The sequence below is a fragment of the Miscanthus floridulus genome, chromosome 8, assembly GCF_019320115.1.
Source record: "Miscanthus floridulus cultivar M001 chromosome 8, ASM1932011v1, whole genome shotgun sequence".
Taxonomy (NCBI): Eukaryota; Viridiplantae; Streptophyta; class Magnoliopsida; order Poales; family Poaceae; genus Miscanthus; species Miscanthus floridulus.
The window spans coordinates 15,855,413-15,868,093 of NC_089587.1; the positions used below are offsets into that span (position 1 = coordinate 15,855,413).

At 51.3% G+C, this 12,681-nt stretch overlaps 1 protein-coding gene across 4 annotated transcripts in view; it reads right to left on the reverse strand.

Moving 5' to 3' along the window:
- LOC136475828 (calcium-transporting ATPase 5, plasma membrane-type-like) overlaps window positions 1-11,101 on the reverse strand; it is a 35,508-nt gene extending 24,407 nt beyond the window's left edge. For 2 of the 4 annotated variants that reach the window (XM_066473465.1, XM_066473461.1), the window contains exons 1-2: window positions 7,701-8,053; window positions 7,277-7,497 (exon numbers count right to left, since the gene is read on the reverse strand). In XM_066473465.1, coding sequence (XP_066329562.1) covers window positions 7,277-7,450 — 174 coding nt within the window. In that variant the 5' untranslated portion in view covers window positions 7,451-7,497; window positions 7,701-8,053. Of the gene's footprint in view, window positions 1-7,276; window positions 7,498-7,610; window positions 8,054-11,052 lie in introns of those variants that run through there. The other 2 variants (XM_066473464.1, XM_066473463.1) reach the window with 2 other exon arrangements.
- Between the last annotated feature and the right edge of the window lie 1,580 nt (window positions 11,102-12,681).

A 12,681-nucleotide genomic window follows, 5' to 3' on the forward strand; every position in this document is an offset into this window, starting at 1 on the left:
CGGACCTCGAGTTGCTGGGGAGGGAGGCAGGACGAGCGCGGGCGGCGCAATGGGCAGCCGCGCACGCCCACGAGCGCGGCGGCAGCCCCTACAGGCGCGGACGCGCCGGTGGCGCTCCTGGAGGAGGCGCGCACGGCGGCGGCGCTCCTGGAGGAGGCGCACACGGCGACGGTGGCGGACGGGTCGATAGAGAGCTCGGTCTTCACAGGCAGCGTGGCTCTCTCTCCCCGGATCGGTACCGTGGTTACCACGGGCTCCAGGCTGTCGTCAGGGACGTCGGCCCAGGCGGTGGGTGGCCTACCCTCACCAAGACCAACTACGTCGAGTGGGCTGCGGTGATGAGGGTAAAGCTCCAGGTGCGGCACATGTGGGAGGCAGTCCGGTACGGCGACGTCGACTACGACCTAGATCGACGGGCGTTGGATGCCCTCATCGCTGCAGTCCCGCCCGAGATGCAGTTCTCACTTACCAACAAGCGGACTGCCAAGGAGGCTTGGGACGCCATCGCTGCAGCACGCATCGGCAGCGACCGCGCCCGCAAGTCCACACTGCAGGCACTTCGCAAGGAGTGGGAGAACCTGGCCTTCAAGCCAGGTGAGGACGTTGATGACTTTGCTCTCCGTCTCAACACTCTGTTGCAGAAGATGGTGCAGTTCGGCGATGACACCTACGGCGAGGAGAGAGCTGTCGAAAAGCTCTTCCGCTGCGTCCCCGAGAAGTACAAGCAGATGGCTCGCTCGATCGAGTCTTTGCTAGATCTCTCCACGATGTCGATCGAGGAGACGATAGGTCGCCTCAAGGTCGTCGACAGCGATGAGCCACAGGTGACCGGAAGAAGGGAAGCTCCTTCTCACTCGGGAGCAGTGGCTTGCCAGCCAAGGTGACCGGAAGAAGGGGGAGCCTTCTTCCGCGACAGGCGGCCGCAAGCGTGGCAAGGCGCGCAAAGACGCCAAGGCCGGGGCGCGAGGACGTGCCGAGGGTGATGCCCGCGGAGGCGCCCAGGGCGGCGCCGCCGGCAGGCACAAGCCGGCACGAGACGACGCCTGCCGCAACTGCGGCCAGCTTGGCCATTGGGCCAAGGACTGTCGACAGCCACGACGCGGCCAGGCCCACGTCGCACAGGCGGAGGAGGAGCCGGCTCTGTTCATGGCACATGCAAGCATCGAGCTACCTCCAACGGCACCGGCCGCAGCGGCTCTCCTCCACCTTGACGAGCCAAAAGCACACGCCCTCCTCGGCGACAGCTCCGGCAACGACAATACTGATGGGTGGTGCCTCGACACCGGCGCCACCCATCACATGACCGGTCGACGGGAGTTCTTCACCGAGCTTGACTCTAGCGTCCGAGGCTCCGTCAAGTTTAGGGATGCCTCTGGCGTGGAGATCAAGGGCGTCGGCTCCGTCATCTTCACCGCCGTGTCTGATGAGCACAGGCTGCTCACCGGAGTCTACTACATCCCCGCGTTGAGGAACTCTATCATCAGCTTGGGACAACTGGATGAGAATGATTCACGCGTGGTGGTTGAGGATGGAGTCATGAGGATTTGGTATCGTCGTCGTCACCTTCTTGCCAAGGTAACCAGAAGCACAAATCGACTCTACGTCCTCAACGTGCAGGTGGCACAACCCCTCTGTCTCGCTGCTCGTTGGGACGACGAGGCGTGGCAGTGGCACGAGCGTTTCAGGCACCTTCACTTCGAGGCCCTGAAGCGGCTCAGTGCCACGGAGATGGTGCGAGGCCTGCCGTGCCTCGACCATGTGGAGCAGCTCTGCGACGTTTGCGTGTTGACGAAGCAGAGACGACTCCCCTTTCCCCAGCGGGCAAGCTTTCGAGCCAAGGAGAGGCTCGAGCTTGTGCACGGGGACTTGTGTGGCCCGGTGACACCGGCCACACCGGGAGGACGACGCTACTTCCTGCTGCTCGTCGACGACCTCTCCCGCTACATGTGGGTGATGGTCCTCGACAGCAAGGGAGAGGCTACGGACGCCATCAGGCGCTCGCAGGCTGCTGCGGAGGCAGAGTGCGGCCGCAAGCTGCGCGTGCTGCGCACCGACAACGGCGGCGAATTCACGGCGGCTGAATTCACGTCGTACTGCGCTGATGAGGGCATTCAGCGTCACTACTCCGCACCGTACAGCTCAGAACGGCGTCGTCGAGCGGCGCAACCAGACGGTTGTGGGGATGGCTCGGGCCCTTCTTAAGCAGAGGGGGGTGCCGGCTGTCTTCTGGGGAGAGGCGGTGGTGGCGGCCGTCTACATCCTCAACCGCTCACCTACCAAGGCGCTCAACGGCAGGATGCCGTACGAGGCTTGGCATGGGCGCAAACCGGCGGTCTCCCACTTGCGGGTCTTCGGTTGCCTCGCGTTTGCCAAGGAGTTTGGCCACATCAGCAAGCTCGACGACAGGAGCACTCTGGGAGTGTTCATCGGCTACGCGGAGGGCACGAAGGCCTACCGCATCCTCGACCCAAAGACACAGCGTGTGCGCACGGCGCGCGACGTTGTGTTCGATGAAGGGCGAGGATGGGCGTGGGACAAGGCGGTGGACGACGGCTCGGCTCCGACGTACGACGACTTCACTGTCGAGTACGTCCACTTCGAGGGAGCTGAGGGAGTAGGCAGCTCTTCTTCGGCGAGCGCGTCTACCCCAGTGCCCGAGCCTCCACCGACCCCGGCGCCTGCTACTCCGACAGCACCACGCTCTCCAGCCAGGACCTCGGCTACGATGAGTCCTTCGCCGGCTCCACCACAGCTGGCAACGCCACGCACTCCAGCACCGACAGGCACCTCTCCGGACATGTCTACTCCAACACCAGCTCGTGTCGAGCACAGCCCGGTTGAGCTCGCTATTCCGCTCTCTCACGACGAGGAGCGCATCGACGCGTACCACGACGGCGAGCCGTTGCGGTACCGTACGATGGAGAACCTTCTCGGCGACCAGTCGGTGCCGGGACTGGTGCCTCACGACCTGGAGGACCTGGAGGCGCAGTTGCACCTTGCATGTGACGACAGCGAGCCTCGATCGTTCGCAGAGGCCGAGAGACACGCGGCATGGCGCGCCACGATGTAGTTGGAGATGGATGCGGTTGAGAAGAACCGCACCTGGGAGCTTGCTGAGCTTCCTCGTGGTCACCGCACGATCACCCTTAAGTGGGTGTACAAGCTGAAGAGGGATGAAGCCAGCGCCATCGTCAAGCACAAGGCTGGCTTGGTGGCACGAGGTTTCGTGCAGCAGGAGGGGGTCGACTTCAACGACGCCTTCGCTCCCGTGGCACGGATGGAGTCTGTGCGACTCCTCCTTGCGCTAGCTGCCCAGGAGGGCTGGCGTGTTCATCACATAGACGTCAAGTCGGCGTTCCTTAACGACGACTTGAAGGAGGAGGTCTACGTGCACCAGCCGCCGGGATTTGCGATACCCGACAAGGAGGGCAAGGTGCTCTGCCTACGCAAGGCCCTCTATGGCTTGCGGCAGGCACCGAGGGCGTGGAATGTCAAGTTGGATTCCACGCTAAAGGGGATGGGCTTCGAGCAAAGCCCGCACGAGACAGCCATCTACCGACGGGGCAGTGGAGAAAATGCTCTGCTGGTGGGTGTCTACATCGAGGACTTGGTGATCACCGGCACCAAGGATGCGGAGGTGGCGGCATTCAAGGAAGAGATGAAGGCCACCTTCCAAATGAGTGACCTGGGGCCTCTCTCCTTCTACCCGGGAATCGAGGTGCACCAGGATGACTCCGGGATCACGCTTCGATAGACCGCCTACGCCAAGCACGTCGTTGAGCTAGCTGGGCTCACCGACTGCAACCCAGCTCTCACTCCGATGGAGGAGAGGCTGAAGCTGAGCCGCGACAGCACGGCGGAGGAGGTGGACGCTACGCAGTACCGGCGTCTTGTGGGGACCCTTCGCTACCTCGCCCACACACGGCCGGACTTGTCATTCTCCGTCGGCTACGTTAGTCGGTTCATGCAGTGACTGACAACGGAGCACCAGCAGGCTGTGAAGAGGATCGTCCGCTACGTTGCGGGGACTCTCGACTACGGCCTCTACTACCCTAGGTGCCCTGGGGCGGCACACTTCGTCGAGTACAGCGACAGCGACCACGCCGGCGACATCGACACCAGCAAGAGCACGAGCGGGATCCTCTTCTTCCTCGGCAAGTGCCTCGTTAGCTGGTAGTCGGTCAAGCAGTAGGTGGTGGCCCTATCCAGCTGTGAGGCCGAGTACATAGCGACCTCCACCACTTCGACTCAGGCGCTCTGGCTCGCTCGACTGCTTGGTGATCTCCTCGGCAGAGACACTAGAGCAGTGGAGCTCAGGGTGGACAGCAAGTCCGCTCTGGCCCTGGCAAAGAACCCTGTTTTCCATGAACACAGCAAGCACATCCGGGTGAGGTACCACTTCATCTAAGGCTGTTTGGAGGAAGGGAACATCAAGGCGAGCTACATCAACACTAAGGACCAGCTTGCGTACCTGCTCACCAAACCCCTTGGGAGGATCAAGTTCCTTGAGCTCTGCTCCAGAACCGGGATGGTTCAACTTTCCCACAAGACGACGCACAAGACTTAGAGGGAGAATGATGGGATAAGTCTCTGTCGGCAGTCTTTGTGGGGCTGGCTGCAGCTGGTCTTTGTGGGGCTGGCTGCAGCAGCATCTGAGAGGACAGCATCCTTGCAGCTGGTCTTTAGCTAGGACAGCATCTTAGAGGACAGCATATTAGCATCTTAGACTAGTATCTTGGCATATGGTTAGCTGGCTAGCAGCCTATAAATATGTATCCCCAACCCCTCAGGTGGGTATGGCATTTGAAAATAAACCAAAAAATTGCCTCAACTCCTAGTGTCATCCTTTTTCGATAAGAGTAAAAATTCTACTACTACCAAGAGTAAGAATTCAGCGACTAACAGTTTCAATGTGTTCTTTGTTATTAGAATCTGGGCGGTCCAGCTATTTCACAATAAATCTAAATTGGCCATATGCCCAAAGCAAATGATATCCCTATAACATAGTTTTGTAATATTATAATTTTACCAACTGTCACTAACATATACTCCCTCCATCCCAAATTATAAGTCATTCCAAGAATCTTAGAAAGTCAAAGCATCTTAAATTTGACCAAATTTATATGATAAAATAATAACATTTATGATACCATTTAAGTAAGGCTGGATAACGAGCTGGCTCAGCCCGGCTTGGCTCGTCCTGGCTCGTTAAGATAACGAGCTAGCTCGGCTCGGCTCGTTATCCTAACGAGCCAGAAAGCCAGCTCGGCTCAGCTCGTTAAAAGCTCGAGCTGGCTCGTTAAGCTCGCGAGCCAGGTATAAAATACACAAAATATAATATTTGCATTTATCTAAAGTTTGAGAATAATAATAATATAAAAGAAATGGATCTAGACCAGTTACCAGTCAATTTATAGGGTCTAGACCAGTTACCAGACAATTGTAAAGTGCAAGACATGAAGTAATATAAAAATTAATATAAGTTTTGATACTTTTTTTCCTGGAAGCTTGGCTCGTTTAGCTCGCGAGCTGGCTCGTTATAGCTAACGAGCTAAAATCTTGGCTCGGCTCGGCTCGTTATCATAACGAGCCGAGCCGAGCCGAGTCGAGCCAGCCACGAGCCAAGCGAGCTAACGAGCTTCGAGTTTTTCGTCCAACCTTATATTTAAGTATCATTAGGTTCTTCATTAATTATATTTTTATAGTATATCTACTTAATGTCATAAATCTTTATAATTCTTTCTATAATTTTGGTAAAACTTGAGATGCTTTGACTCTACAAGATTCTTGGAATAACTTATAATTTGGGATGGAGGGAGTAGTCATTACAGTAGCTGTCAATGTCATATCTTGGAGAGCGTGAAAGTCATTAACATCAAATAAAAGGAATGGAGAGTGATTTACTGTTTGTCAGCCACAGTACCACATTCACATTGGTTGAACTATGCGGCAACATGGTGGATTTGAAGCACTAGAATTCAGGCCAAGGACATTACAGCAATTTTCTTCATGGATGAACACCATAAATACCATATGCTTCATCCACAGAGAAAGCTCCATTTCTTCAGAAAGAATGTTAATGTCAATTTGGCAAGCCCTGTTGTATGGGTGGACTTCTATCGAGCTCACAAAGCATAAAAGATTTTAACAAATGAAATCAACTAGCTAACCCTGGAGTTATTTCAGCTCTTCAAGGCAATTCAATCATTTGTTTTAGAAACTAGTACGGTGAATTGCATTTTTCTTTCAATGGAGGACGTATTAGAGATGGTGAATGGTCATAGGTGGATTTTGTTGTGTAAACTGTCAACTCCTACAGTTTCTTATTGTATTCAATCTAAAGATATGTGAGATAGTTTTGTTGTGTCATCTCCTATGGTTGCTCTGCCCCAGATTGTATCCATTCTAAAACTTTCAATTTTTATCTGAGTGAAATGCACTGGGGTCCTTAAACTTTTTCTAGATTCCCACTTAGATCCATAAACTCTTTATGTATCAAAAAGAAAATTAAGGACCCAGAGCCTGAGTCTATGGACCTAAATGAGAATTTGGGAAAAGTTAAGGACCGTGGTGCATTTTACTCTTTATCTTAGTATTAACCAGAAGCAATGTTGTATTTACTTCAGGTATCAAGTCCACCCAATAGACTAATCCAATATACAAATAAAAAGTGTGTCACCAAATTATGACTTAATAATCCTTGCTATTAGTTCACAACACATGCACTTGGACAGGCTAAGGAGGCATTCGGATGCTATGAGGGCTGTGAATTTGAAGTATCTCATTAGGAAACAAAAGCAACAGTGTGGCATCCGGCGATACGGGCTGACATTGTTCCTTTTTCGGGTAAAGAAAAGGAAAAAACTTATCGGGTTGATGTGAAAACACCGGATGAACAGTAACGCGATGATGTGAAAGGCCTCAAATTTAAAGTTCTGGCTAGCGTGCGTGGGCGCCCACGCTTCGCGTGGGAAGGAGGGCAGGAAAAAAAAGGGGAAAAATGAAACGGGTGCGTACTGTTTCAGAACGGGTATGTACTGTTTCTTATCGGGTTTATACGGTTCCTTATCGGGTTTGCACACGGTAATGTGAACAGTGAACTGCCTCGCATTTAAAGTTTTATATAGATGCGGACAAAACTAAACCACATTACCCAGAATTACAGAAAGCGGCTACAACTACAACAAAGCAGGCACTCAAGTCAGCGTATCAGAAGGCAGAGGGCACAGCACAGCAAATTCAAAATAGTGGCCGGGAATGGGGGTGAGGTACTCACCCTCCAGCGCCGGAGCCGCTCGACGGGGGCGCGCTTGGCGGGGATGTCGAACGGGTCAGCGTCGGGACCACGCACGTCGATGCCGAGCACGTCGGCGCAGTCGTCGTCGTCGATCTCGTCGCGGCGGCGCTGGTACCGCCCGGGCGACGCCTCGGGCGCCTGCCCCCCGGCCATCGCCGCGCCGCTTGCTCAGGAGAGATGACACCGCACCCCTCCCCGATCTGCAGCCACATTCCGCACAAGCACATCAGTCAGCGAACCTCGAATTCCGAGAACCCCACTAACGAGCGGGAGCGCCCGCGCGCGGCGAGCGGGCGGGCGGGCGGGCGCGCACAGTGACAGCTACAGCGCTCCGGCGACGCAGCGGGTCGCGTGGCGGGAAGGCGAGGGGACGGGAGGGGGAGGTGGGGTAGTGGGGGAGAACCGGAGAAGGCGTGCGGCGGAGGAAACGAAGCGGGCGGGGGACCAAATCGGGCGCTTGTCTCGCTCGCTTTCCCGTTTCCGCGTTGCTTCCTCGCTCGTTCCCCTGCTTTTTTCGCGCTTCACGCTCCCGGATCCTCGCTCGCTCGCTTCCTCTTTTCCTTATGCTGCTGCTGCGCTTTAAACGCGCTCGACGTCGCGGCGGGCGAGGTTTGGGTGACGGATCGGTTTCCATTCGAGTTTCGGCGGGCGCGGGCGCCGGGAGAGAGACGAGACGAGAAACGGAGAAAGGAAGCCCGGCGAGGGAGACGGGGCCCGCCGGCCCGACCACAGGAACCACGCCGCTGGCGCTGGGGCTTGGGAGGGAAGGGTGGCGACTAGAGACTTTTGGTGGGAGACGCTTGAGTCCAGTCGCGATCTCGTGGGTGACCTCACTGCCCCGGCCCTGCCCTCCCCTCCCTGTTCGCGCACGAGCCCGACCCGCGTGCGCCAGTGGCAACCAAACCACTAGCGCGTGGGTCGCCGTAGCGTGGAGTAGGTGTTGACTCTCATGCGCTCGCGCATGATGCGGCAGCGGCGTGGAACGGTCGTTGCTGTCGTGACTCGTGTTGTGTGGCGTGGGCGGACGGGCAGCGGAGGCTGCATGTCACGCCTCTTGCATGGCTTGGCTTGACGGTGATATAAGTGCATGTTTAATTCCCAAAATTTTATAAAATTTTTCAAGATTCCCTATCACATTGAATCTTTGGACGCATGTATGAAGCATTAAATATAAATAAAAAATAAAACTAATTACACAGTTTAGACGAAATTCACGAGACGAATCTTTTAAACCTAATTAGACTATGATTGGACACTAATTGTCAAATAATAACGAAAGTGCTATAGTACCATTTCTCAAAAAATTTTGCCAACTAAACAAGGCCTAAATATAAAAGCCATGCATGTATCACCGTGTTCGCTTTATCGTTTCTGTGGCTTATAAGCCAGCTGATATTATTTTATTGTAAGAGAAAAACACTATATCATGCCTGATAAGATCAAGCCAACATGGTGTTGTCATTTGCTAGGCTGATAGTCCCCATTTTTAAAAAAAAGAACCCTTTTTCTTTTCATATCTGATTGCATCATGTGGCTAACCTATGCAAACGGTGCTTTTCCGGTTGTCGTTATGCTGTTTTAAGTTTTTTTTTTGTAATTGATAAGAGAGCTACTGATTGGATTAAGAAAATAGATTGGACGACAATGACCTCTAACGGGTCTGAGTAATCGTGCAAGTGATGGATATTGCTTCCTTTTAAGTTGAGTGGCCAATGGAGTAAACAAAAAATGCATTTATAAGTTCACTTGTCTAATTTTTTTGTCGTCCAAGTGATGATATTGCTTCCTTTTAAGCTGGTAATTTATATATATAAACAATAAGTTTCAACTAAAGAAACAGCCTTGAATATTTTTTTATTTTATTTATTTATGTATTTATTTATTTATTTAAAAAAACATCAACTCCATCTAGGCCACTATGGAGTCGACGGTTACGCATATTTTATCTTATAGACAACTTTATGTTTAGGATTGGGCCATAATTTAAAACTTATCGTATTTTATTTTCCATGCTTTCTCCATTTGTTTGTGACATCTTTACTAAAACTCTGCAATGGTTTTGGTCTAAATCTAATTTATGCCCCTTGTAAAAAAGTTGGAGTCATAACTCTTTCTACACTATATATTATTAAAAAAAACAAAGCCCAAAACAGTGCAGGCTGCACGTGCCCCCAGGTTCCTCCCGCTTAAGAAAATAAAGTAGACATAATATATAGTATATTTGCAAATAAAATACTGGGTTTCAGATGTACTACAGACTCAATAACATGTACTTGCCCTGCAAACTACCTGGGCAATCAACCATAGCATACCAGCGTTCATCGTGCTTCGACGAGGAGACGCAGAGAACTGGCGGCCAGCGAGAAAACTTACACAAGTGAATACTTTAATCGAAGAGTAGTGCATAGAAAGACTCACAGCACAAGGCCGGGGAGAGACCATCAAGAGTCAAGTGATGATATACTAACCTTGAGTCCTTGACTGTCAAAGGCTCAAAGATAGCGCGTGATGGAGGTTTTTTTTTATGCAAGCACGAATTTTGAAGCTTACAAAATACTATCACAGAGCAGAATAATTTACTAAAAATATTTTTTCCCAAAGAAAAATCTGGAGGATGGCTTGAGTTGTTTTTAAATGTTCTGATTATTTGTGTTACAAACCAGCGTAGCTGCAACTTTTTGCTCATTGAAAGTTACTAAAACGTTGATTAATTAACGAATACGTAGTAGGATATTTATTTACCATTTTTAAGGAACATAGGAACACTTAATCTTTCACTAATCTGTGGACTTTCTCTTAATTAATCTAAACAAAATCGTGGGCTTTGTTTTTCTTTTTGTCGTTGAAGGTTACTCAAACGTTTGTTAATACTAGGATATTTATTTACTGTTTTTTATTACTGAACATATGAATAGACTTCCACTAATCAGAACATTTTGAGTAACGTTCACAATCTAATCTAAAAGAAATCGTGGAGTTTCTGTTGGACACTGTTGAAGCAGTAGGCTAATCAAAACAAACTCGGCCCAACTCTAGCCCACAGAGCTTAGCCCGAGTGTCTTCCTGTTGGCCCGGCTACACTTTTGGACCAAATCTGGCCAGCGGGTCTGCGAAAAGTCAGTCCCACCCCACCTAACAACCCTAAAAATGATCCTAAAACAAAACCCGTCAAAATCATATATATCCTGTAACATATGAACACGGTTTGCTATTTTCAAATACGAACAACGCCCAGTCAAAGAGTATTATGAAAACACAAGTCTGTGTGTACTTTTACTGTGCAAAATAGTCGGAAATGCCAAGCTGACCCAGTAGGTGTCGCTTCGCGATTAGATTTGTCGTCTAAAGAAGGAACCTATCAGGCATCCATGGGCGGATCTATATAGAGAATTGTGGGTGCGCCCGCGTCGAAACGAAAAAATAGTGATAATGTTTAATTTTTCACCATATTTGCAACCCAGTTATAAAAGTTTACAGCACCCACAAGACAAACGCACCCCGCGAATTAGCTCTAGCTCCGCCCCTGCAGCATCAGCGATGGATGCCTAATCCTCTGGATCAAGCAAGAATCCCTGATACGTAAAAGCGAACTACAAAGCGAAAGAAGAACTGAAAAAGAACAGCGAAGAAACGAATCAAAGCCGGCCGGCTGGGTCACCATCGCTACCGGCGCCGGCGCTGCTACTGGATCTGCACGCGTGAGCACGGTGCCGCCGGCGGTCGGCTGGGAATATAATGGAACAGTTATTACATACCTCGGCTAGCTAGCTAGATAGCTGCTGCCGTCGTAGCGGCGCCGGCGGATGGAGAAGAAACTGCCTGCTAGCTGCTCTTCTCGTTGGAGTAGCACGCTAAGTCTGCACGGCCAGGGACGACGGCCGGACAACGGGTCTACAGCTAGCGTTTTTATATGGTTTGTGTTGTACTTGTGTCGAGGCAGCTTAGCTTGTTTTGCCGGAAGCCAGCCCTCTCGTGTGGATTTTGGTTAGTGTGTGAGTGCTACGACTGGTCTCGCGCTCTTGCTGCTAGAGTTATAAGGGTGGAACAGGAGCTTGCTTGACGAGGTGAGCAAAGAAGCGCCATGGCGGCCGCTCTCTGCTGGCGCTGTGTCGCCTTTAAGCCTCTACTAGTAGGTGCAGTGGCTTTTAGACATTCGTGATCGATCCTGCCTGGACGCTCGCTGCGGCATCTTTTTATAGAGAACATCAGCGTTGGCATAGTGTGGTGGTTACTGGCTCTAGTAGCCTCTAGTATGGCGAGATGTGATGGTATGTTGTTACTGGCTGGGTATGGCATAGTGTGGTGGTTACTGGTGCTAGGGTAGTCTTCAGTCTACATCAGCGTTGCACGGTGTTGTGCGCCATATATGTATGTATCTTGTTGTATAATACTGTGCTTGCATCGATTCACTTGGCGGTAATTTGGTGCTTCGGATCCTCTTCGTGTACGATGCTAATGCCTGACGTTGTTCAATGTGGCTGAAGAGGAATCTTGTAAGGCTCAAGAGATGGAATCAAGGATTCAAGTAGGAATCTTCTTAATTTGTATGGTATCGGCCAGGATGTTTGTTTGGATCTAGCTAGTCTACCACATACATGCATATAGTATCAAATCAACTGAATGTGTGGATTTGGATTTTTGGATGGTCCTATATGAATATGTCGAAATAAGTGCTGCCTGCGATGCTGCTACAGCCTACAGCACCGGCGCATGCAGTGGCATTTCTTTGCAGCCTTGATTCCAACATGGATGAAGTTTCAGGTGAGTTTCCCATTGTACCGAAGCTTGCATTGGTACCTGTTCGTCGCATGCATGAATGCATGAATGAATGCCGAGTTGTCATCGATACGCTGATTCACTGAACACAACAGCAGCGACTAATAACCTTACCCGACCCATCCTTGTGACTGATCTAGCGATCTTGGTCTCTGGGACACTGTGGTGAACAGCGGCACTAAACACTGACCCGTCATACTGCATGTCAGGCCCGTTTGATACAGCTCTGTTCCACTTGTGGAGCAGTTTTTCAGGCTTTGGCTCATAGAAGAACAGGCGAACAGCTCCACTTATGAAGTTGTAGTTGTTTTAATTTGTTGAAGTGTTCGATAAAACAGTTTCTCACGGTAGATAAATAAGATGAAATGACCATACTATCTCTCTCTTTTTTATTTATTTTTTCTTCTCCATCTCATCTCCTTCATTCTTTTTTCTTTCCTCATCCTCTTCCTAGCCGCTCGATTCCGAGGAGCTCCGTCCTCGCGCCTGGCCGTCCTCAGCGACCCGACGGCGCGCTCGCGCGCCTGACGACCCCACAACGGCACAGCTTCATTCTCTATGCCGCCACGCCTCCTCTTGCCACGCGCGCCTCCCTGTGCGCCTCCTCG